Source organism: Hirundo rustica, chromosome 2, assembly GCF_015227805.2.
Source record: "Hirundo rustica isolate bHirRus1 chromosome 2, bHirRus1.pri.v3, whole genome shotgun sequence".
Lineage (NCBI taxonomy): Eukaryota > Metazoa > Chordata > Aves > Passeriformes > Hirundinidae > Hirundo > Hirundo rustica.
Genome location: NC_053451.1, coordinates 31,295,344 through 31,320,627, shown reverse-complemented (window position 1 = coordinate 31,320,627; position 25,284 = coordinate 31,295,344). Strand labels below are relative to the sequence as shown.

General features: G+C 47.0%; 2 protein-coding genes across 17 annotated transcripts in view; both read left to right on the top strand.

Moving 5' to 3' along the window:
• The window catches only part of PAK1 (p21 (RAC1) activated kinase 1), a 102,338-nt gene extending 85,377 nt beyond the window's left edge, over positions 1 to 16,961 (top strand). For 15 of the 16 annotated variants that reach the window (XM_040054676.2, XM_040054670.2, XM_040054674.2 and 12 more), the window contains 6 exons: positions 129 to 241; positions 5,501 to 5,618; positions 6,079 to 6,178; positions 7,969 to 8,165; positions 9,697 to 9,834; positions 11,690 to 16,961. In XM_040054676.2, coding sequence (XP_039910610.1) covers positions 129 to 241; positions 5,501 to 5,618; positions 6,079 to 6,178; positions 7,969 to 8,165; positions 9,697 to 9,834; positions 11,690 to 11,776 — 753 coding nt within the window. In that variant the 3' untranslated portion in view covers positions 11,777 to 16,961. The remainder of the gene's footprint in view (positions 1 to 128; positions 242 to 5,500; positions 5,619 to 6,078; positions 6,179 to 7,968; positions 8,166 to 9,696; positions 9,835 to 11,689) is intronic. The other variant, XR_005699355.2, reaches the window with a different exon arrangement.
• A 7,822-nt stretch (positions 16,962 to 24,783) lies between these two features.
• The window catches only part of GDPD4 (glycerophosphodiester phosphodiesterase domain containing 4), a 37,356-nt gene continuing 36,855 nt past the window's right edge, over positions 24,784 to 25,284 (top strand). The window contains exon 1 of the mRNA XM_040056160.2: positions 24,784 to 24,838. The gene's annotated coding sequence lies outside the window, so the exon portion shown is untranslated. The remainder of the gene's footprint in view (positions 24,839 to 25,284) is intronic.

Below are 25,284 nucleotides of genomic sequence, written 5' to 3'. Positions count from 1 at the left end.
AAAAAGTGGCCTCGTGATGAAAAGGTGTTTTTCCTCCCTCGTGTGGATGTGGGACTAAATCGACTGGTACTGGCAGGTTTCTGGGGGACTCCTGCAATAATGCTTTACTTGACTTCTTTTCACTGCAGGTCGCAATCAAACAGATGAATTTGCAGCAGCAGCCCAAAAAAGAGCTGATTATAAATGAGATCCTTGTGATGAGGGAAAACAAAAACTCCAACATTGTCAACTACTTGGACAGGTATGTCAGTATTTGAAGCACTCACACTGGAAGACACTTCGTTGTCAGTGAATTACGAGTTCCTGCTTTAGCTTAATGCAAGTGTAGGGCAGCCTTGCATAGTTTAGTGCATGTGCCATTGTGGGAGTGTGGGTGGCCTGGCAGTCTCTCTCCAAAATTAGAAGGAACAGGTATCTGAACCAGTGTTAATGGGATGTCTAGCAGAGGTGCTAGCATCTAAGGTCCTGTCAGGACTTCATTTTTCATCTCCTTTGCCGAATTTGACACAACAAACTTCCTGCTTGTTTCCTTCCTGTTTCTAAAGGAAAAATAGAAGCAGTTTGAAATGCGTTACTTCTATTTGGCTTCCTCTTTTCTTTTCCACTGAGCAACGCTGGTGTTCTGCTGCCAGAGGAGCAGACGGCTTCCAGGGTTAGATGTAGTCTTGTCCCTGTGACTGTCCACTGAGGTTTTGCACAGCAGCATAGCAGTGACACGTAATATGATGCCTGGGGAGACCTCAACACGGCCTTGCACTACTTTAAGGGGACTTGTAAAAAGAGGGAGAGTGACTTTTAAGGCAGACAGTCATAGAACAAGAGGGAACAGTTTTCAGATAAAAGGGTAGATTTAGGTTAGGTATAATGAAGAAATTCCTTACTGTGAGGGGTGGTGAGGCACTGCCACACGCTGCCCAGGGAAGATGTAGCTGCCCTGGCAGTGTTCAAGGCTGGGCTGGGTGGGACTCTGAGCAGCCTGGGGTAATGGAAGGTGTGCCCGTCCATGGCAGGGGTTTGGAACTAGGTGTTCTTTAAGGGCCCTTTGAACCCAAAGCATTCTATCATTCCATGATGCTGAAAGCTCAGCAGGTAAAGGCATTTCATGGTGGCTTGAATTCACCATCAGCATCACAGTGCTGCATTGTGTCAAGGCTGTGTCACTCACTTGTTGAAACTATTGCTGGTTCCATTTGAGCTGCAGCAAGATTTTTAGTCTGCTGCACTCAGCATCTGAATGTAGCAGTTCTCGTGAACCACAGGCTTGCCCAATTGTATAAGGGTAAAGTCTGCTTGGATTAGGTGAGCTGCAGACTTTAATCTTGGCAGCTTGGGTTTTTTGGAAGATACAATGAAGGGATGTGACCTAGAATCTCTGGAAATTGGACAGAGGATTTGCACACTTTTTTGCTCTGCGTTTCTGTCAAAATCTAATCAGCTCTTTCTTTAATAGGTTTCTTTTGCAGGCTTTTAATGTCTTAGCCACAAAAAGGTTGTACTTATAAACTGCGACAGTTGTTTTGCTGCGTTTTTGTGGTGCTGTGTCCCATGCATAGCTGTAAAGGGCTACTTTGTTGAGGAGACAGAAAGTCTGCTCATGAAATTTTTATGACAGAGGTGTGTGTGCAGGAAACTGATGCTGGGCACGTGCCGTCTTCATAGAGAGAGAAGAATGTTACCGGTGTGAAATGAAACTAGTGGTTAAGAATTGCATCTGGGCTAGATCTGTTACTTTCCTCTGGCTCATTAGGGGCTTTGTTTTGACAAAAGTGTTTGAGAGATGGGCTCTTCCCGTTAGAGAGCATTGCTGTGTACATGCACTTGCCTTGGCTAGTCAGTGCATTTCAGCTGCAGGATAGCTCCACGTCCTGCTGTCTTGTTCAAACTTTCAGCAACAAAGCTGCTGCTTTTGTCCTCCACTTTCACTAATCTTTTTCAGAGGGATTAGCTTTTGTTTGAGTGCTGCACATGGACAGAACAGCAACTGGGATGAACGTGAGGGTTCTTGTGCCTATTATGTCACTTCAGCTCTGCAGCTGCAGGATCCTGTTGCTGGGAAGCCGTGTCCCTCCTGCCCAGCCTGATGTGCCTGTGCTTCCCAAATGCTGAATTAAGCTGATATTTGGATGCCACTTGCTGGCTTCTGCCTCCTGCTGAAGGAGGTGGAGGAAGGACGTGCTGATCACTGCGGGGCCTGGCTTCTGCTTTGTGGTTCTGTTGCAGTGTCTCCCCTTCTGAGTCCGTAATGGGGGCTGCAAGGTAGCAATTGGCATAAAGAAGCTCTCTCAGCTCCTCCCCTTATGCAAGGGTTTCCTGTGCTTTGTCCTCTGTTAACTGCATGGCCTACTTGCTTGTGGTTAAGCGGCTTTTCTGCTGCACTCGTGTAGTGGCCAGTGTTGCACAAAGGTGTGCTGTAATGTTTAAGATGGTGACATGGCCTAATTCAGCTGTACTTGGGAGCTGGGTTTAGAAGCATCTGGCTCTGAAGACAGTGACACTAGTCTTCTGTACAGACAAATGGCCGCTTGTGCTGAGTTACCTGCGGGAGGTTCCTTTCTGCTGCATGAAAGGCCCTCAGAGCCCTGCTTCTAAACCCAGCCATCCAAACACAGGCATCAGGTGCCCAAAGCAAACTTCTGCCCTTTAGTTTTGTTCTGAAGAACTCCTTAACATAATAAACCCCACAAATAAGTGGTAGGCTCTGTTCCCCCAAGCCCAAACTGTAGCAGGGATGGATGGTCAGTGAATAAAGCTGAAGATGTAAGACAGTCATGCTACAAGAACACACTGGTTTCTTTCCAGGCTACGTTCATGTTTGCATGTAGACGGCATGTTAGTGGTGCAAAATTCTATAGTGAGTGAACTTGCACTTCTGGGAAACTCCAAATTCCATCAATTTTATCAGTAAAGAATGTGTATTTGGGATAGAGAGGGCTTGGTGAACAACTCCCTAAGGTGTCTAAGCGGAGGCTGAAGAACACCTTGCGGGATCAGCCATTGCCTGCTCTTGCAGATGCATGAAGAGAAAGCTGTAGATCATCTCCATCTTCCTCTAAGATTTTCATCAGGTTTTTCTTACTGGCAGCTTGTTTTGGAAGGTGACTGTGGGTGACTACGTGACACCACGCCGTGCCTGATGTCACATCCGAGCAATGTGTAGGTGTATGGACTTGCTGGTGGTGTCTCTAGAACTGCTGAGAGAGTGGGTTTGAGTCCTGCCTACACTGGGCAGAGCTCAGTGACTAAAACTGGCAAAAGAGTGGAAAGATCCCCGAGACAGTACCACCCTGAAACAACATTCCTTTGGTGGCAGCTGGCAGGGAGCCACTGTTAGTTTCACCTCCCTGTGTGTTATGTCAAATCTATCAGTTTTTGAGTTGCCAGGGTCTTGGCACATGTTTGTGGCTGCTCATGGCTCAGCTTTGGTTTCACAGTGTGGTTCTTGGCTCGCTCCATCTGTTTTGGCTGCAGAGAGATACCAGCTTGCTCCCGGCATGCGGAACCTGAGATTGTCATGCAAAGAGCTCATTCTGCCCTCATTCTTACAGTCAAGTGCACTTGGGCTGCAGAGAGTGCTGCTGGCAATGAGGGGAAACCTTGCAATGTCCATGGTGGGTCATTTGTCGAGAGGGTGCTGATAAAATCTTCAGGGAGTCTGATTTGGCAGAAGGGAAGAAGTAGCTATGGTATTAGGGCAGGAAGGAGCAGTATGGCTGGAGCTGGGCTTTCAGAGCCCCAAAGAAGGTAAATAACCCACAGAGTTAGCAGGAGTGCTTCTGAAAGCAGTCTTGTTGCTTCTCTCTCACTCAGAGGGGATGCTCTGCAGGTGGTACTGCTGTGGCTGGGGTCTGTAATGCGAGGAAAACAAAATGCCAGTGCATTAACTTCTGTTCCATAGTGGAATCTGAGACCTCTCTGCTGCAGGAGCACAGCCCGGTGCCCTCGGACTCTGTATCCTGGAAGAATCTGCAGATGGCACCTCCCTACGCAGTCTTCAGCATCAGCAAACCAAGACACCAACTTTCTCTCTGGAATTAAAAGCTATCCATAACTGTAGCACTACTGTCATCCAGGTGTAGCTCAGACCATTATTTCTATTTAGGGGGAATTTTTTCAACAGCTTAGTGTTCTCAGTGTGTCCTCTGGGGGTAAATACCATCACCTTCTGTGATGTCTCACTCATCTCTGTCTACTTTCCATGCCAAGTTTAATGGTTTCTTTCTCCTTTACTACTTTTTTCTACTTAATTGGTCCCTAGTACCTATCCCATCTTTTGCATTTGGCTCCTGGCAAATTCATTTCTCAGCGGGATCAGTGTTTCATAGCAAAGCAAATGTGTCCTTGATGAACTCTAATGCCAGATGAAGCTTTTAATTAGATTCTCTGCCCTCTCACCTTTGACTCGTCTGTCCACTCACTTGAAAAATGAGAGGACAGGCTGAAGAGGTGGGTTTTCAAACTGATTATTCCTTCCTTGTATCTGTCATGGAAGTTTGTGTTGCTGGGTCCAAAAAGGGGCAGAAATGGTTGGTGGGTTTTTGTTTGTTTTTTTTCTTGTTTTTCTTTTTTTCCTTTTTTTTTTTTTTTTTTTTTAAAGTCTTTTTTGGTTATTTTTAATGAGTTATTGCTGAAGTCTTCATCTTCTGTCTTCCGCTTTTAGGCATGGGTACACACATACTCAGCAGAGAGGAATATCCCAAATGACCAACAAAATCCACTCTCATCTCAGCTGTCTCCTCTTCATCTTCCTACAGGCCTTTTTTAGAAAAGACCTGCCTTTTGGGGGTTTCCTTTTATATTTAAGTCTTTAGAATTGCTGTTTCATCCAGTAAGGTATACGCCTTTGCCTTTATGAGTGGTTCTGAAATTTACAGACCAAATCACAGACTAGTTTGATAACGTGGGAAAGATTGAGGTGCTTTTCAAATGCATGATGCTTAAAAAAGAAGTGCTCTTTCAGGATGGACTGTGGGCAGCCATCTTTTGTGTCACCCAGAACAGTCCCTGGGCTGAGGCAAAGCAGTCAGTTGCTTAGGACAGCAGGGTGCCAGGAGTAATGAAACAGCCCCCAGCCACCTCTTCCAGTGCAAGAGCCCTCAGAAGCCACTGCTGTGTGCCAAATATCTGGGTGGCATGCTTGGACCCTGTCCTTGAGTAGTAGCTCTTTGTCTTCTCTCCCAGCAGCAGGAGCAGTTGTAAGGTCAGGTCTCCATCTTAGTCTGCCTCCTTTCCATGGCAGAAAAATCCAGCCTTGCTTTTATGGACAGGAGACTTGTAGCCAGCTCTCCCACTACATCTCTCCTCAACTTTCTGCCCTCACCCTTCTCTTTGGCCATTCAGGTTGTGATCGGATGCTCCCATGCACAGAAAGTACCAGGAGTACGTAGTTCCGCAGTACTGTTAAGTGTTTACATTACACTGCAGCTCCTCTTTTTATTGCACTTGTAAGAGAGCTTTAAAACCCTGTGTGTTCTCATTTTAAAATCTGGCTTGGGCTCTTCAGTTACCTCGTAGGAGAGGAGCTCTGGGTGGTGATGGAGTACTTGGCAGGAGGCTCCCTAACCGATGTCGTGACGGAGACCTGCATGGACGAGGGACAAATCGCCGCCGTGTGCCGGGAGGTAAAGCATCACCCACACTCGGAGGGAGCTCTGGCTGGGAGTGGGACACGGGCTTTCCACAACCTGGAAATGCCACTGGCTCCATGGAAATGTTTCCAGCTTTTGTACTGTGGCAGTCATTCTTCTAGAGGATGGATTTCACCTGTGAGGTTGCAGCACACAATTCTAATGCAAGCCTCATGTTTCACCCCAGAAGGAGGAGCTAGAATGGAAAATGGGGATGGGATCCTCTTGGTTTTGTCTGTTCTTCAAGTCTTTTGGGGCTAACCTGTCCTCCCAGGACCTGCTGATCTCAGTGTGACATCTCCCTGTGGCCCTGCACCTACTGAATGTATGGAAAGGTCCTAATGCACTGCACCCTTACTACCAAAAATGCACAGTCTGTTTGAGCCCTTTAGTTGGCTAATTGTGACTGGTGAATCATTTCCTGCGCGGTAAGAATATCTCAATTATTTTTCAGTGTCTCCAAGCCCTGGAATTCCTCCATTCAAACCAAGTGATTCACAGAGACATCAAGAGTGACAACATCCTGCTGGGAATGGATGGCTCTGTCAAACTAAGTATGCAGGGAATGCTACTGCTTATGATTTATCAACCCGTGCCAGTTATCTGCTCTGGGCCAGGCATTTTAGGGAGATGGGTGTTTGAGGTGCTTGCTGCTGTCATGATGAACAGGCTGTAGAAATGCTACTGTAGACATTTCTGTGGCATTTGTTTTAATGGAGATTGGCAAACACAAATCCTTGTGAACTAATACCAGACTTGAAGTGAGGCTTGGGCTTCATTTAGCTTGGGGCCATCTGTTTATGTGAACTAAAATAACAGTATTTTAAGGGTACTCCAGTCTAGAAGGGTTGGAAGGTGTAAGGTTAGAAGTCTTTATTCATGAACAACCTCTTCAGTCTGGAAAATATTGCAGGTACTCAAGGGGCAGGGGAAGTGGAAGTAGAATTGAAAACTTTATAACTAGAAATCACTTAATCTTACAATGCCAACCCAGACTGGAGCCTAAATGTTGTTTCCTGCTTGTGGTATCAATAGTAATGAAAATCTTGAGGCTGTTCTGCCCCTCAGGTGCTAAGGTAGCTGTTGTACTTGTCATTGTGCATGCAGAGATAAGCCTGGAAACCAGTGAATTATTATCTTCCACCTATAGCTTTAACAGAATGGTGCTCCCTTTTTTTCCTCTCAGTTCTGTTGGCTAGCACCCAGCAGGCATAAATAAATCTATTTTTGTCGGCAGCGACAGCAGATATGACTCAAAATTCACAGAGTGCAGATATGCTGAGTAAGAAGGTGGGGTTTTTTTGCACATAATTGCTTTTTAAACTAAAGGTGCATTTTGGTAGAGCCAGATCTCAGGAGCATTACAGTGAATAACTGATGGGGGCCAAAGTGCTCTATTCTTACAGAGTAACTTCTTTGAGCACGGTGTGCTGGCACCAGGCTGTAGTTTAAAGTTAGAGAAATCCCTGTGGATATGATGCAGTAACCTTCTGGATCTGAGCTTCTTGTTGGCTCTGCTGGAAATTTGCCCTGTTTGTGAACCATATGTCCTTTCTTGGTATTTACCCTTGATAAAAACTCAGCTAGGAATCAGTCTGATTTTCATAATTCTGACTAAAATTAGACCTGTGATGCCACAGGGGGTCAGGATGGGCAGTGCATCTTGCTGTGTTGATTCTGCTGGGCTCACAATAATAGATTTAGTTTTCTTTTGGTGAGTCAAATACAAATAAGACGTAGGGCGCAGCAGTCTTTGTGTGAAGGCCCTCCATCTTTCTCTCTGTTCAAAGAAAATAATCAATATAAATTTAGGTACTTTAAATTTATTCTGAACACTTTTTGCTCTATAAAATTAATGCTGTTTGAGGGATGATATGTCTACAGGGGAAGTAATACCCCTTGGACTGAAATTATCACCAGACAGTGCGCTGTGTGGTCTGGGGGGTGTATCCAGATCAGACTTGCATTATTTCCTGTTTTCACACACCCAGCAGTGGTCTTTAGACCATGTATTACATAGTGTGTAGCATCTGCGTAATGCTGCAACACAGTTGAGTGTCTTAACTTCTGTGTGTGGTTATTTCCTGATCCCCATCTTTCACACAGACAAGTCAGCAGCTCTAGAATCCTCATGGCCTCGGAGAGTCAGGTTTAGAAACTTAGCTCTAGACACCATCCTCTGTGTTAGCCGCAAAACCACTCCTCCTGCCACAGCTGCAGCAGCAGCACACCAGACAGTGCAGCGGGGTGGGGTGTACTGTAGCTCTGGTGTCAGTGAGGGTTGTTTCTGGAGAAACTTGCTGATTCCTGTGTCTTTTCCCTCCACCCTGTTTTAATTTTCCAGCTGACTTTGGCTTCTGTGCCCAGATCACTCCTGAGCAGAGCAAGCGCAGCACCATGGTGGGCACCCCGTACTGGATGGCGCCCGAAGTGGTGACGCGGAAAGCTTACGGGCCCAAAGTGGATATCTGGTCCTTGGGGATCATGGCCATCGAGATGATCGAAGGAGAGCCCCCGTACCTCAATGAGAACCCTCTGAGAGTAAGCAAGTGCTTTTCTCCTCGGGTCTTCTCTAAGCTGCTGGTGAACCTGAGCTCATGTCAATCCTCCGGTGTGGTTTCATCTCCTCCAGCCCCGTCTAATTCAAACGATTTCGTGGTCTCCTGAGATGTCCCAGTGAGAAGGTTGAGATAGTCTTAGTTAAAAGCCATGGTTTGCTCTGGGTAGCAGAGGTGTGTGCTCTTCTATGAGTTAGATCCTTCACACTCATCATTTCCCACCTTCTGGGATGCTAATAGAAGCAGAAGTTCTACCTTAAGGCAACAAAGCAGTCATGTTTTGAAACTTTCTAACCTGTGAATGAGAGAATTCTCCTCTGAGCAACCTGGTGTAGTGGAAGGTACCCTGCTCATGGCAGGGGTGTTGGAACTAGGTGATCTTTAAGGTCCATTTCAGCCCAAAGCATTCTATGTTTCTGTGATTCTATTCCAGTAGTTTTTTCCTACAAGCAAATTGTTCCTCCTTGACACTCCAAGTAAAATTAGAAGTGTAATAAGCCTTTAGACAGGGCTTAAGCCTCCTGATGTCTTTCCTTTGTTTAATTATTAACAAAAGGAGCTATGCTGTCATCATGTAGGGACATCACTGCTCTTAATAGGTTTATGGCTTTTTTCCCAATTATATGGGTTCGAGGGAACTAGAAAAATTCTTTATAACTTTTTTTTTTTCCATCTCTTGCAATGGAAGTGATTTTTTGGGACAGAAGCGCAGCAGCCAAGAAGACTATAAAGAATAAAATAGTGTTGAGTTAAAGTAACAATAGTTTGGCCTCATTTAACTCAATTTATGCCGATCCCAAGCTATCAGACTGCTCCCATGGGGATGTGGTGAGTGATGTGCTTAAAAGGCCTGTATATTAACAAGTCTCTGGCAGATTTCTGTTTCTTTTGAAAATTCATCCAGGAAGTTTCTCACATGAAATCCTGAAATGGATGAATTTCGAGTCTCTCGATTCTCAGAGGAGGATGTGTGAATGCTTTATCCCCAAGCAGTAGCAAAATTGTTTTTTTCTGCAGGATGTTAAAAGATGCCCAAGGGTCTGCTGGCCATCTTTTCTAAGGAGCCAGCTGCATCTTTTACATGTTGATGTTTTAGGCTTTGTGCACTCAGGCAGAGTACCAACAGAGAAAAAAAATCTATTTAGTCAGGGTTACCTTCCCATGAGGTTGTAATCATTACAGGAGTAATGGTAGAGTCGTGCCAGTTAACTTCCCTATGTAAACATGGTCTGGAATGTTGTTTTTGTCCTTGTAATTCCTTGAGAGGGCTGCGGGATCCAAACCCAGATTACGAGGGTAAAACAATAAAGGATTGGATCTCATCCACAAAAAAATAGGGCTGGCAGCTATTCTGTTTGCTGAAATGTAGGCATTGATTAGTGATCCTGATAAGGCAGGGTTCTTTCCTCCCCATTGAAATGTGGGGAGGGAGAGCAGAAACGGGTGTGCCTAATACAGAGACAGACTCTAATCTTCATAACCTCCTGTTTCCTGGGTGCTTGTTTTTGTCTCAGGCCCTGTATCTCATTGCTACTAACGGGACTCCAGAACTGCAGAATCCGGAGAAGCTTTCACCCATATTCCGAGACTTCTTAAACCGCTGTCTTGAGATGGACGTGGAAAAGAGAGGTTCTGCAAAAGAGCTGCTACAGGTAGGTGATGGGGAACAAGACTGGAACAGTGTCATCATACAATCCTGAGTGAGGCCAGGCTTAGGGTTACGACCTTGTTTAAGGTCTGACATACTGCATCAGCTGAAAGCACAAGCGCAGCTAAGGTAACCTCTCAGGGGGAAAAAAGCAACTGAAAACCACATCCCCCAAACATAATCTAAAATAAAGTGATAACAGACTGCTCCCTTTCCAGTACTGGCTACTGGAGCAGCTGTGCAGCGTGTTCTGTGTCCAGCTTCAAATAATAGCTGTGTTCCAGGCCTGCCAGATGCTGAGTCCCCCGATTTCCTGTGGTTTCTTCACATGGCTGGCCGTGAGATCTGTGTGTGTTGTCGCAGTCTCGTCATGCTTGTTCCAATCTGGAGAGCAGGAAGGTTTCTAGCTATCAGATTTTCTGACTGTCTCCTTTTGGGAGGAGGGATCACAAAGCTCTTTGAAACATTCATGGCTTCAATTAACTGAAGTAGTTCACCTTTACCACATTTTGCCTGATAACTACTCCTTACAGAGATGATGGAACAAAGCTTGTGATATATTTTAATTATAGAATGTCTTGGATTGGCAGGGACCTTAAAGATCCTTTGGTTCCACTTCCCCTGCCATGGGCAGGAACACTTTCCTCTAGACCAGGCTGCTCGAAGCCCCATCCAACCCGTTCTTGAACATTCCGGGGATGGGGCATGCACAGCTTCTCTGGGCAGCCTCACCACCCTATAATCAGACATTTCACTGAAAACCTGGTCTCTTAGTCTGAACTCACAGTGGAAGTTGAGGACCAAACTGCCAGGATTTTTAGCAGCATGGATGAGAGGAGTGGTTTGTGTGTTCTTTCTGTCAAATTTGCCATGAGGGTGGAATACGTAAGACTTTGTAAAATAAATCTATGATCAGGAACACTCAGACCTTAGATATCAGACAGTTTCCATTTTTTGTTTTCCTTTCTACTAATTTGTGTAGTGGGCTCAGACTTGGATGTGTTGCTGCCTTCTGAGACTATAATGAAACATAAATCTCTGACAGTATGCTAGTAGCTGAAAGATCACATTTTCTTCTGGACTTTTCATTCCTAAAATATAAAGAAGTTATGTCCTGTTCCTTGGAGCAGGAGAACATTCTGACTGTAACACTTCAGCCTCTTCTTAACTACCTTGTGGCTTCTGAATTTTCACTTTTTATGAGTTTTTTTTTTTTCCATCTCTGAAGCATGTTGCCTTGGGTGATTGATCCCTTCTGATGCTCAGAAGTCTTGCAGATTATCGTTGCTTTTTGTTTTCAGAGCAGCTTGTGGACTTGCCCTTCACTCTCACCTGAGAGCTGTTTTGATAATCAATATTGTTTTATTTAAAGAAGACCACCTGTATAGAAGACTGAATGGTGCTGTGTTGCAAGCTCTGTGCTGCTTTCCTAAATTTCAGCTGCTTTGCAAATTTATGATATCTGGTAGAAGGCCAAGGCAGTGCTTTCTCCAGACTTGTGACGATGTGGAACAGGGAAACGAGAGGTGATTCCTGCATGGAATTGTGTCTGAATCCCAGCACCTTCTTTCACACTGGATTTCACTATAGATTTTGCAACTTCATAATTCCCCAGGGGAATCCGCTGAGTTTTGCTTGTGTAAACATTGGATAATTTAGCATGTGTTGGGTGCAAATCTCTTCATCACTTCAGGCAATCCCCAAAATTTTGTGATAGTAACAGATCTTCTGGTTTCACGCGTTCAGAGACTAGAGTAGGTTCCTAGATTTCATACGGATTTACGTGAAAATGCTTAGAATAGCCGCTTCTGGGGCGTGTTCTGAAAAATCTAACCGTTTTTCCTTTTGTTTTGTCCTAGCACCAGTTCTTGAAAATTGCAAAGCCTCTATCCAGTCTCACTCCTCTGATTATTGCCGCTAAAGAGGCAGCCAAGAACAACCATTGAAGTCAACACAGTCACCATGTCAAGACTTTCAGATGTTCATTTCAGAGACTGAATTACTTGCTCTTCTCCCCTCGTGCTCCTTCTTCACAGGGGCGTTCTTGAAACTTTGACCTGCCTTGAAGGGTGGCAGAGGCGTCGTCCACTGTATGTGGAAGGACACACACCAGGGGCCTGGCTGATCTTACATGGTGAACTGTCCTTCCATCCTCGTGGTGGGGATGAGAGGGGAAGAACATTCTGTATGGGTGAGAAGATCTTTCTGGGGGCGTCTGAACCTGACCTACGAGTAGCGAAGCCAGTTTGTTCTCATATTTCTTACCGTGTTTATTTTTAAAAATAATGTGGAGCCTTAGACCATGTTTATCTTAATAAATTAAATCTTTTGCTGGCTGCACTTTTCCTGCTTCTGCCAAGCTGCTATTACCCCACGGAGGCTGCTCTGTGCTTGGGATGACTCGAGGAGGGATGGAAGCAGCCAACAGCAATGTGAACAGCTCTCAGCTGAGAGGGGAATGAGAGAGTGAAGGTGCATCCCTCCTGCAGCACTGCTGGATGCTTCGAGTAAGCATGGACAAAGCCTCTGTGTGCTTCCTGCAGCCATTGAAGAACTTAATTCATGGATGATCTCTTTGCCAAAATGTGTGAACTGCCCCCTACTCCCCCCTTCCCCGTTTAGTGGCAACTCTGCTAGTTTAACAAATCTCAAATATTTTTTTTGTTGTTGTTCTAGGAAATAAGTCACAGGAAAGAAAATTACAGAGAGCTCTTTTAGGGTTATTTTATCAGCGCTGTGAGGCTTTTTAGAGATGCTGTCCTGTGTGATTAACAAACAGAGCAATTACTGTTGTAAAGACAAGACAAGATTTGCCCGCAAAATATTTTGAAAACTCTTGTTTCTTAGTGGAAATCCAATGGAAAACAAACTGATAATGGATGCTGCTTTCTCCGTGGAGATGTGGGGACACAAATTTTTTGAAATGATGGTTTCTTTGTGCTACTGATTCCTTGGGTTGCCAATAGTCTGTAAAACAACAGGAAACCTGGGACTACTAGAAGAGGGACTGGTTGTAAACACTGGGCTTATGTTCAACTGTATACTGATTTTAAATAAAGTGACTGCTGCGTTTCTTAACTTGGGGCTAGAGAAGAACTGGAAGTCTGCCATTGCTCATATGGTCAACAGGTACTTGGAAGTATTGGATGAAGTAATTTAACCTCGTTTTTTACCCCTTCTTCTGCAGTCCTTTGGGATAGCGAGTAGCTCCCAAGGGAGTGACTTTACACATAGGGGAAAATTGATACAAAAAAATGTGTATTGTAAGTGTGGGAGCTGCTCTCTCTGTACTGCTTTGGTCACATACGGGGTGAGTTTGAACCTGTTCTGGAGTAACCTCTCACCTTTCTGTTGGACAGAAATTCAGTCTGTCTTGCTGAGACCTGCTGCTGGCTCAGCCCTTTCCTCCCTGGACCTGGGGTTTAATTAAATATATTTTTCTGATTGGTTCCACAGTCCATGACAGCTATTACACCAGCTTTACTGGGTGTAGGTACTTTGAGTTCTTTTGCTTCTGAGGGGCCTTCTCCCATCCTTTGTGCTCCAGGGGGGTCACTGTTTAACACCAGGCTGAGGGGTGAAGTCTATTGCCCAAATTTGCAGCCTCTCCCCCTTTGTGTATGTGTATTTCATCTCCCAGCATTGTAAAGTTTCCTCTCACAAAGCTTGTATCCAAGGATGAATTCCTTGGGCAAAACAGTAGAGCTGCCAAGCTGGAAAGGGATATGATCTATTGATGAGCTCATCTGCTTGGAGCTTAGATGAAGACTGTGGAATGGAAGGCCACTATGCTTGAATAATTCCCTTTGAAAAGGACTTAGTATTCCCTCTGGAAGACTCAGGATAGCATATGTGGGAGGAGTAGGATTAGTGGCTAGATCTCTCTTGGTCTAAAATCTCATTTGACTGGCAGATTTGGCAATTGACTATTTTTCAGCTAGGGCAGGGTTCAGTTTGATCCACAGTGTGTTTAATGTCTCTGACTTCTCTTTGATTCCCTTCCTCACTCCCTCTCTGCATCTCACTGACATGAGAACCTTAATGCGGATGTGTCCTGTCTCTGAGCATGTACAGGAGTTTATTTTCCTTGCAGCAAGATTTCTGCTAAACTTGCCCAAACAAGATAGAAAAGGTTATTTTTATGTGTTGCTCTTCTGGATCCTCTGTTGCATAATGAAAAGGGATCAGCAGTGACTGTTTATCCCGCCTCTTACAATGTGCTTCTGTCTCATCGACTTCCACATGGACACGGTCCTGCCTGGTTTCTGTTGGCTGCTGGAGAGGGGTGTTGCCCAGAGCCTTTCGTTCAGCTGGGAAAAGCTGCAAGACTGTGCCCATGCTTGTGTGTCATCTTGTGATGGGTGGGTGGGAAAAGGAGGTGATTGCTACAGTGTGCCTGGAATTAGTTTCTGGTTACCAGACACATCATGTTTTTATGTTCTTGGAAAATCTTTTAAAAAAATTGTAATTAGTCTAATCTTAGGAGCATGGGTTTATTTTGTTCTAGTTGTTCTGAAATGCATCCTTTCCTCCCCTCTCCTTTTGTGAGTCGCCCGGCACCAGCACCTCTGTTAGCTGTTGAAGAACCCTTCCTGTCTACAGCACACTCGTGTCTACAGAGGGCTCTTAAATAGCAACTTTTTGACTTAAAAAATTATCTCCAGGGCTTATTTTTCTGAGAATATCTTGTTCCTGCTGTTACTTGAAAGTGACTCCAATTGGACAGCTTCTTTTGTGCCTTTCCCTCCCCTAACTTTCTCTTATTAACTGATTTGCCTGAGTTGAAACCATTTTTAATCACACCCCTTAATTATTAATTTGCCTGCTAATATTAAAGTTATGTCTTCCATATTAGAACATTAAATATTCAATTGTTTTGACAGTCCTTTCAGAAAATTGATTTCCTTTTTGAGAGGTGTCAAGCAATCTTATACTAGAAATAATTTCATATCCTGCAGTTTACAAAGGGCTTGGTGGAGGGAGAGGCTAAAAAAAAAAATCTTCTTTTCTTAAACACAGATTGTCTTAAATTTAAGTATCAATTGGTATCTTCAATAAGACTTTTCCTATGTTTCAAGAGAGGGCATTGATTTGTCTTACTTTAGCTATTAAGGTTTTTTAGGGTTTAGAGGTTTTTTTAAACAAACAAATTGACTTGGGTCCAAGAGTTTGCGTGTGAGTGGGGTATGGAGACCATGTGGGAAGAAGACAGGTTGGATGACACTGTCAGGCACATAGTGTGCTTCTTGGAGTTGTCCTGTTCAGGGCCAGGAGTTGGACTCAATGATCCTTGTGGATCCCTTCCAACTCAGGATGTTCTGTGACTCTGTGAGGCTGAAAGTGAAGAGCCAGGGCAGGGATGGAGGACACAGCAGAACCGGCTGGTTGCAGTAGCACACCTTTAGCCATCTCTAAAGTGTCTTCATTGAATGGATGTGTTTTTAAAGACCATAAATCTGACTGATTTGTTGCTACAGGCACTTCTCTAGGCAGGCATTATGCTCCTACCAAACTGCCTTCCCCTTTTAAATAAAAGGGGTGCAGGGATTTCTCCAGCAAAAGAGGCTCCTTGAGAAAGGAGGTTTCCATGGAGATACTAACTTGATTTAAACGATCTGGCTAAGGCTTGAGAAGAGGTTTGGTGGGTAGACACCACATCAACACAAAAGCCACTGTTTTGTAAAGCAGCTGGACTTGTTGCAGTGTTTTGCTGCCAGCTTGATGCCCCTTTACAGGGGTTTGGTTTTGAAAAAGTGCTGAGAATGTTGTCTGGGCAGGATTGTGAGGTGTATAGAAGTCTGGCTCTTCTTAGCTGAGATCTCTGTTAGTGTACTAATCTACCTGTCTCAAAATGCCACAGGTCAGTGTAAGTAGGGCATGTTTGCAGCAGAGTACTGTGCAAGAAAGGATTGCAATGGTCTGCAGTAGGTGCTTGCTTTCTTAGAACCCACCCTTCTTGGCTGGCAGCAAAATTGGTTCTGACCAGTTTCCAAGAATAATATTTTTTGAAGCCCGCTACTAATTTAGAGCACGGTCTATTAGTCTGGCAAATGACACATCTTCAGTGTTAAAATTGGTAAAGATGAATGGATTATCTGCTCACCTTCCCCCCATAAAACAGTAAGACTTTTTAATGGCTTCTTCCTTCAGCTGTATTAGAGCCTGTAAATGTATTTTGGGGTCATAAGGCCAACTGGATGGAGCATCTGTAAAACAAATGCTGTAGGATCTCATAGTTTGTTGCTAATGACAGCTCATGGTGGCAAAGGTGGGATCTTGGAGAAGCAGCTGCCAGCTTTGACAGGGAATGGCCAACAGCAACAAAACTGCAGTACAGATGGGAGGTGGACAGAAACTTGCTGCCAGAATGGAGCCTACAGTGAGCGATGGGAAAGATTCAGAGCTGGTCCAAAGGGTAGGATGAAACAAAGGTTAAAACTTACAATTACATGGTTGCTGAGGAAATTCAGAGAGTGTCACAGTAGCCTGCTGCATCTCAAGGCAGCAGCATCTCTGAAGGAGGAGAGCAGAAAGGAGCCTGGGAAAAGAAAAGGTGCTGAAAGTGGAGAGTGGAGTAGCGATATGGCTCTGAGTCACAGCCTGTGCTAAGAGCTGGAGCTAATCCAGGAGGTTCACAGAAAATGACAAAATTCAGCTGAAAAGGAAGAGTGGAGTTAAACAGAGGAGATGGCCTTGATGTGCCAAGGAACTGAAGAGAGAGGCCAGATTTCCTGAATGTGTGAAACAGCAGAAACGAATTTAACACAGGCTTCTGTGGACGACAAGCAGTCTGTTCCCTCCTGCCTTGCAGCGTCAGTGTCTTGTCTTTTTGAGATCAGCTCTGCTTTGAGATCGTGTTAGCAACCACCCAACTTCGGTCTTGTGTTTGTAAAGAAGGCTTTTTTGCTCTGCACATACTGATTTCTGACTGCAGCTCTCCACTGTTGGTAGGTGTCTTTTGTGTCGTGTCACACCTGGAAATACAGAGGCTGTTGCAGTTTTAAAATCTGCTGGATAATGTACTTCTCCCCATGCTGCCTTGGCATGACTCCTGTACTGTACTGCTGGATTTGTTTAATGTGCCAGGTCAGTTCAGCCATTTTAAAAATAAAAATTGAAACCTTAAACAAATCCTTGATTAATTATTTGGTTCTGCTTGACTTGCTGCTTCAATGATCCTTGCAGTGAGAGTAGAAATGAATGGGGGTGCTTAAGGAGGGGTTGTGTTTCTCTGACCTGTTTTAAGTTAATCAGAACTTATTTGATGGAGCAAAGTGACTACACTAAAAGCTGTTGCAGCAAGTATGACTTTCACCACTTACTTGAACTGGTTTGGACATAGTTAATGTTCTGGAAAGCAGGCTTGGAAGCGGGATCTAGACCACAGCTTGAAGAAGGAGAAGGAAGCTCAGATGGTTGTATTCTCTGCAGGTAAAGTTTGGTGTGTGAGGCTCCTGGTATGGTGGAGGAAGTCAGGGGTGGGTTTGAGATGAGTATGTGCACCCACCTTCCCAGCATCACTTTTTATTTCAGGATTGGTACGATGAGGCTGATGACAAGAACAAGAGTTCATCATGCTGCCTCGGTATCATCTCACCTGGATGTTTTACTCTGAGGTCTGGGAAGCGCATCCCGGTGCTGACAGGACTTTCTGAGGTCAGCATCTGTGGAATATTGGGGTGAGGAGTAATGAGAAGCTCTGTCAAGCTCCTGTGAGTCAGCTGGGTGCTGAGACAGGTTTTAGAGAAGTCACTGAGAGAAAAGAAAACACCTTGAATGGGGGACCTGACCAACTAAAATAAGGAAATCAGTGTGACTCCATAAAATCTCCTCTGCCTAGAGCAGATGCTGGAGCTGAAGATGGCTTTCCATCAGCTCTTTTTCAGGAAAGCCAGGGGAGATACCCATCAAATTGTGTTTTACAAAGATGGGGTCCCACAGTTTGAGCAAGAGGAACGTTGCGGCTGAACTGACAGGGATTTGGGGTGATTCTTTTTCCCATGATGTGGTAGCATCCCATGTTGGATGTCCTTGTCCCACTAAAGAAAAGAAATCTGACTGTGCCAACACCACCTCCCCTTCGTAGAATCAGAATGATTTGGGTTGGAATGGCCTTAAAGATCCTCTAGTTCCAATCCTATGTCATGGGCAGGGACACCTCCCACCAGACCCAGGTTACTCGAAGTCCCATCCAACCTGCACTTGAACACTTCCAGGGATGGGGCATCCACAGCTTCACTGAACAACTTATACCAATGTCTCACCACCTTCACAGTGAAGAATTTCTTCCTGATACCCAAACTAGAACTTCTCTCTTTAATTTTGAAGCCATTTCCCATTGTCCTGTCATTCCATGCCCTTGACCAAAGTCCCTTTGTGTCTCTCTCATAGCCCCTTTAGGTACCAGAAGGTGCTCCAAAGTCTCCATAGAGTCTTCTCTTCTCCAGGCTGAGCAACCCCTCTTCCTCCAAAGCTCCACAATGCAGTGTACCAGGCAAACTTTGCTTATGGTAATGCATGTCCCCCAAAGTGCCCCTAAAAATACGACTGGATTTGTGTCTGGTGGCTCTATCCCCTGCCTCATGGAGGGGGCATAGTGTATTCTAACTAGCCACCATTATCCATGATTTCTGGGGAGAACTTTCTGTCTTGGAGGCGGCTTCTCTTGCAATGAGCTTGGTTGAGTTGCCTGGCAGTGGGTGGGGGATGGAAGATGTTGGACAATGGATGATGGCAAGGCTTTAAGAAAGGTTGATTTCAGTGAAGGATAACTTGTCTGAAGACTTTTCAGAGCCCAAGGCAGCTTTCCTTGAAGGTAAATTCATGATCAAATTTAAAAGCAAATTATTATTGAAGGCTTATTTCATAGCTTAATAGTTGGGGAGTCAGTTCAGGAGGTGGACAAGGTTACATCAGCTGATCTACAGAGGGGGGGAGCAGGGAAGGAAAGACAGCAAAAAGCTTTGGGGAAAACACAGCTTTGGGTCTGAGCCAGACACAGCAAACTGGCAGCTAAGTCCTGGCAGGAGCAGTTATTTCCTGTGTAACTGCATGGCATTTGTTTATTTAGGAACGAAATGGGGGAATAAGTGGTAGGAGAGGCAATACACTGGCAGGTGCAACAGAGAAGAGGTGTTCTTTATCAGGTGCTGCCGGAACACTGCAGCTCCTCGTGCAGAGGATGCTTTGCCTGGGTCCCTCGTTTTCTAGCAGCACCCAGAAGACTTGCAAGTTTTGGTCCTCAGGCTCATCTCTGAGGAGGATCTGTGGCTGGAACACGGTAAGCAGAGAGCGGGCTAGGCTTGCCTGATCCTTCCTCATTCCTGGGGCTGTGTTGCCCTCTCCCGGCAGCTGCACCGAGGAGTCCTTTCCTTTCGCGTTCGTTTTCTGTGGGCAGCGTGCAAAGGAACTTTTTGCGTTTCTTTTGGAGGATGCTCGCTGAAGGCAGCCGGGGCACACGGGCACGGATAAGGAGATCATCCTGGCGTGGAATCTGGTGTCCCGCTATGTCTGTTCCCTTGTGACCACTCCACCTCCAGCTTTGCTCCCCCCACATTTTTAAGTTGCAGCAGCCTTGTAAGGTGAATGTGTTCCCCCAGGCCATGGGTTATGTGTGAGCCCTCTGCTCCCATCCCAGCATGGGTCCCTAATGCTCAGCAGCACCCTGGTGCTTCCCTCAGGTGTGGTGGGACTTCCTGCTGGGCCGGGTCTGCTCTGACAGAGTGGTTAAGCCTGGTGAAGGAGAAGGGGCACGGTGCCACAATGGCTGGCAGGGCTGAGAGAGGCTGCTGGGCAGAGTCTCCTCCCCTGTGCATGCAGTCAGGGGTGAAGTGAGCCCTGGCTCATCCCTCATCCCTCACCTTGTGCCTTGGAACCACTAACCTGCATAAATCTGGGGCTGACAGCTCTTCTGGCAGTCAAGGTCATGCCCGTGCTGTCCACATGTGCAGCTCTAATGGTGTCCAGGGCTCAGGGGTGCCTGGATCGTGTCCTGGAGGGCAGCAGGCAGGTAAGAATCCTCTTTTCTCACCAGTGGAGAGTTGAAATGTTCAAAGGTTGACAAGGGGGTGAGTCTCAGTCGGCACAGGGGGGGCAGTGAACTGAGGGGCAAACTGCTCCTTCAGTCCCACTCCTTTTCATTCCCCTGCCTGATGGCTGCACGAGCAGTGAGTCTCTAGACTGGAAGCATCCACTGCTTTTTTCTATTCCTCACATTTTCTAACCGCATCAGCCTCTAACCCCACCTCTCACTTAAGGCCTTTGTGTTTTGCAGTCACTCTGAAGCCCCCCAGGCCTTGGGAAGAGCCCAACCCAGGGACACTGTAAATTGTCTCATTTCTTTTGCACCATGAAGAATCCACCAGGTAGGTCTTGGCCCAGAAAGGACCAGCACGAGATCAGTGGAGATGCTGGGGCACAGATAGATGATGGTGTCCCCAGAGCAGGCATCAGCCAGTTCAGGTCTCCCCTTGCACAGGGAGAGTGGGTTGGGTGCTCCTGAGTGGGTGCAGGAGCTTTAGGCAATGTCACCGCCGGCGCTGGTGTGCTGGGGAAGGCAGGTCTCATTGATGGTGGGTCCCACTGGCCAGCCTGTGTCTCCTTGCCCGTGCCATTCACCGTGTGAAGGGCAAGAAGCACCCAGTGAGTTCTCTGGACTTGCCCTGGTGATGACAAGTGTCACCTGGGAGGCTCCTCGGTGACAAAGCTGCAGCACGAGCACCATGGCCCAGGCTGGGAGACATGGAGCACAGCACAGATTTAGGAGCTTGAGTGGTGGGACCCACCTTTGCTGGTCCAAAATAGGACAGCAGCTCTGAGTCCTCACAAAAGTCTTTGGCTGCTCAGTTCCCTGGAGGGTGGTTATTGCCCTGGGATAGTGAGGGGTCGTGCTGCAACATCCCTACTGAGGGGCAGCAGGGTGTCCTCATCACTCTTGAGGGAGGAGCCATCAGGGCAGGGGCTAAGGCAGACTTCCAGATTTACTGACCAAAGAGGAGGAGGAGGCAGCACAGAACAGCTCTCTGTGTGCTCAAGAAACAAAACTCTGAAGAGCTTCACTCCTGAGATCTGTCACAATCCTCCCTTGTTATTTGCCACATTACATTTCTTGGACACAGAAAAATTTGGCTAAGGGATGTTTTATCACACCCTTGTCTTTCTCACTCGTCCTTGGGTGATTTTCCCCTCTGGAAGTCCCTTGGCCTCTCAGGGTGCCTCAGGCTGTATCCTGGGTGTGCTGCAATCCCCTGATTTCTGCCAGGAATGGACAAAATGGTGCCGTTTCTCAAAGGACAGCCACAAACTATGGAAGGAGGGTGAGGACTGTCCCTTTCTCCCTTTAGACAAGGCTGTATCAGCTCCAGCAGCAGCCAGCCCTGCTGTGGGAGAGCAGGCAGCAGAGCTGCTGCAGTAACAGCTGTGAGAGGCAGAGTTTGTCCCCTCCATCTGCTTTGAGGACGATGTAAAAGCTCCCTCCATCCGCTCAACACAGCCTGTATTTCTGCTGAGGGGCTGGTTCCCCACAGTCAGGCTCTTGGTCTATCTGCCTGGTGTCCTTTCCTGCCCACCCAAGAGGTGTGGCTTTCCCAGAACCGATGCTCAGAGCCCCTCGTGGAGCCCCAGGACTTGGGAGGACTTGCCTGGCAATTCCACGTGCACCAGATGATTTTCTGAGTTTGTATTTTGACTCTTGTACATTTTGCATGGAGCGGGTTGCACGCTCAAGAAGAACCTGCCGCATCTTGGGCTCAGCTGGTTGGACTTTGCACCATTATCCACAGCCGCTGCTATCCTTGGGAAGGGACAGCAGCATTTCTTGGGAGCAGGCGTGTTTAAAAACAACTCTGATCAACCCAAGCAGCTTGAGAAGTGTTAGTGAAGGACGGGTCCCAGGGTGCAAGAGCAGGGCCAAGCCCAGGTTTCCATGGAGACTTGCCAGCATCCTGCAAACCCTGCTGCTCCTCGTTTTCACTGTGCCTCTACTTTACCCTGAGTCTCCCCCCCCCAACACTCTGGGGGGAGCTGATGCTCTCCCTGTTTCTTGTGTGTTGGAGCTGTGTGTCAAAGGGTTCAGGATGGGAGATGGCAAGAGGACCTCCCAGCCTGCCCCTTCCTCTGCAGCCTCATCCTCTGGGACTTGTGAAGCTGACTGTGATCATCCTTGTTCTTGGACATGCTGTGCATTGAGGGGCAGGAGGAGTCTGTGGTCTCTTGTGGTGGGGCGTGGAGATGACCAGGGTCCCTTTCTTCCCCCTCAGCCCATCCTGTGTGCCTCCAGGGACTGACATTTCTGCTTTTCGCTGGGATACTTCTTGTTGAAAAAAGCAGATGCTGCTCTCCTCTGCCTGTGGGTCTGAAGCTTGGATCAGTTCAGGTCACTTTCTTCTCCCCCTACCTCCCTTATCATTCCTGAAACTGCCATGAACTGTGCCATTTCTTTCATAAATCTCGTGGGGACATCGTTGCCTGCATGAGTCCCCGCTCTGGAAGTTCAACTGTTCCTTGGGCAAATGTGCTGTGTGGGATGGGGGAGCATGATGGGGACACACACTGGCTCCTCAAGCTGCCAAGGCAGTGTGTTGTGAGAGGACCAATGTCCCACGGTGGGAAAGACTTAAGGTAGGAGGGTGTGAGCATGTGTATTTCCCAGCAAAATACTCCATGATGTGGTGGGCACTGGGCAGGGACACCCCCCCTCCCTGTTTGTGCAGTTTTTGCCCTGGGTTTATCGTCTCCTGACACAAACAGAGGCAAAACTCACTGGGTTCCAGGCTGACCTGCCCTGCTCCCCCTTGGAGAGGGTTTGTACAGCACCCTAAATTCCCTTGCAGGCATTTCCTTTATGGACTCATCAACTCCAAGGCTGGACTTGCTGGTGGCAGGGCTCCAGCAGATCCTTGCTTGCCTTTATTCCCAGTTTCTGGGAGGTCTAGGACGTTGACTGGAACACTGGGTGAGGATTTTGTGCTTGAGGCAAGCTGGTGAACTCTGAGCTGAAGATACTGAAGCCAGAGCTGTGTCTGCCCTGCTGATCAGTTCTTTGCCAGGTGTTTGGAGAGCAAACTGACTCTGAATGCTTTGCATTTCTGTACGGGAAGAAAGCAAAACCACGGTGATGTTTTAGGGCAGAGAACAGAGAGATTTGGGGTTTTCTTTGCGTGTTAGGAGGCAAGACTATGATAGTGCTTCTAATAAGCTTTTCCATTTTTCAGGCTCTTACCTCCACTGAAGGAGCTTTTCTTGGGCTGATGATGTTGCTCAGCCCTGTCCCTTTATCTTCATGTAACCCTTGGGGATCATCCACACCATGAGGATGCAGCAGCTGGAAGAATGGCAGCCTGAACAGGGATGATGGTGAAGGCCCTTCAAAACTTATTTTGGGGAGCTGCTGACCCTACTACTGTCTTCAAAGGCAGAGCAAAGTGCTCTGGCTCTCTGTGCTCTCCACTGCTCCTTAAGCCTTCCAGGCCACCCCCATGCCATGCTTCCCCTGGCCAGGGACCTTCAGGACCTTAGTGGCCCCGTGACAAAGCTGGGCTCAACATGGCCCAAATACATAAGGAGAAAAATCCAGTGGATCAACTCAGGAGATTAAAACTGCTGGGTACCTGGAAAATCTGCTGCTTCCTAAATCTCATTAGTGCCACCAGTCTTCTTAATCTCACCCTTTCCTGCCCTGTTTATCAGATTTCCAGGATTTAGACCATAAAGCAACTAATTTTTCTGGAGGCTCATATACAGTCACCCATGCATTTTTACTCCAGATAGCTAAATGTTAGCTGGAGAACCAGCAGCAATAGAACCAGCTGCTTCTACCTTCACGTCTTGTGGTTCCTGCATTTATTTAATTCCAGTTCTCCCAATTCCACTGGAGGAGTGATGTTATTTTAGGACCAAGTGCTAAGTAAGCAGTAGCAAGGCTGTTTTAAAGTGGAACCCTTCTATGCCTTCTGCTCACCATTAGGTTTTGGAGTGAACCAAGCTGTCACGTCTACAGCTCATCTTCTAGTGAAAAGTTTCTCTTTGCAATGTGAACTGCTGGAACATCCTTTCTGCCTGTTCTTGTCCTCTCTGTTTCCATGGGCAGTTTGCTGATTGTTCTTTTGAGGGACCCCCTGATCTGTCTTTACACCTAACAAGAAAAACCCCAATGTGAGAAACTACAGGGATGGAAAAACTGCACCAGTGGTGTTTCAGAGGGCCCTCCAGGGCTGGAGGGGATGCTTGTTTAGCTTCTAATGCAGTGAAGAGTTTTTATGGAGCAGGAGGAGCCGCGTGAGGTTGTGCAGCTTCCTATCCTGAGAAACTTTATTATGGGATTTTGCCTCTCTGAAAGCCCAGGGTGCACTGGAGGTTACAAAATCCAACCTGCTTTTGTTGTACAGACCTGTCCCCACTGCCCCTTCTAAGGAAGTTATGACTCTAATAGGATTTAGATATTAAAGCCCAAAAGCATGCAAAAACCCAAGTAAAATAAGCAGGTTTTCGTCCGGGGTTGCTCAGAAATCTGGTGCAGTGGATTCCTGCGTGGGGCTTACAGCCATGGAAAATATTTTCATGGAGGAGGTTTAGGAGTTTTAATTCCGGGGGTCAACGATGACACATCTTTCCTAAATCTCCTTTGGGACATTTCCTCAGCCCCCATCCTTTGGCCATTTAATTCTGCCAAGGGGGCATGTGAACACCAACCTCGCCTGTTCTGGGTGGGCAAGGGATAAATGAATCAATCCCGGGTTTGTCCCCAAGTCCCAGGTGTCTCCCAGAGCCGCGCCACGAGCAGCCGTCTTCGTCCCATGACGAGATTTTAATTATTCTAGCCTTGGGGACTGAATTTATTAAGCCTCTCATGGCCCCTCCTCCCGTGGGAGGGACGGCTCCCGCAGCCTCTCCAGTACCGGGTGTCACAGAGCGGTGCCACCATTCGCGTCCCGGAGTGTGACAAGCAGAGGACGCAGCACCCCGAGCGCAGCGGAGAGCCACAACAACCCCTCCATGTGCGCGGCGGCGCGGTGAGTTACCTCCTCCCTCCCAGCTCTGAGGATGCTCCTGCCTGCTGAACTTCACCCCTGCCTGCTCTTCCCTGTCTGCCTCCAAAGTTAGCACCCAGGCGGAGAGATTTTTTTTTTTTTTTCACTTTTCCTTTGTTATCTGCGGATTTTTTGAGTGCGTTGGTTGGGATGCGAGAGCGGGCGATTGAGCCGGCTCCCGCTTGGGCTGAAGGGAGAAACGGAGCCCAGAGAGCCGGAGGATAGGGAGAAACCGCAACAAAAGGGGAGGGAAGGGGATGATTCGTGAGCAGGGGGTTCTCTGGCAGTTTGCTGGGGAGGAGAAGGCGCTCAGCAGTCCTGCTTCTCCCGGGGTCCGTGCTGGGGGAGTTGGCTGTGACCTGTTGAGCGGATAAACGGGAGCCGGGATGAGACAGGAGTGGCGGGGGGCTCGTGGGGTCGCCGCAGCT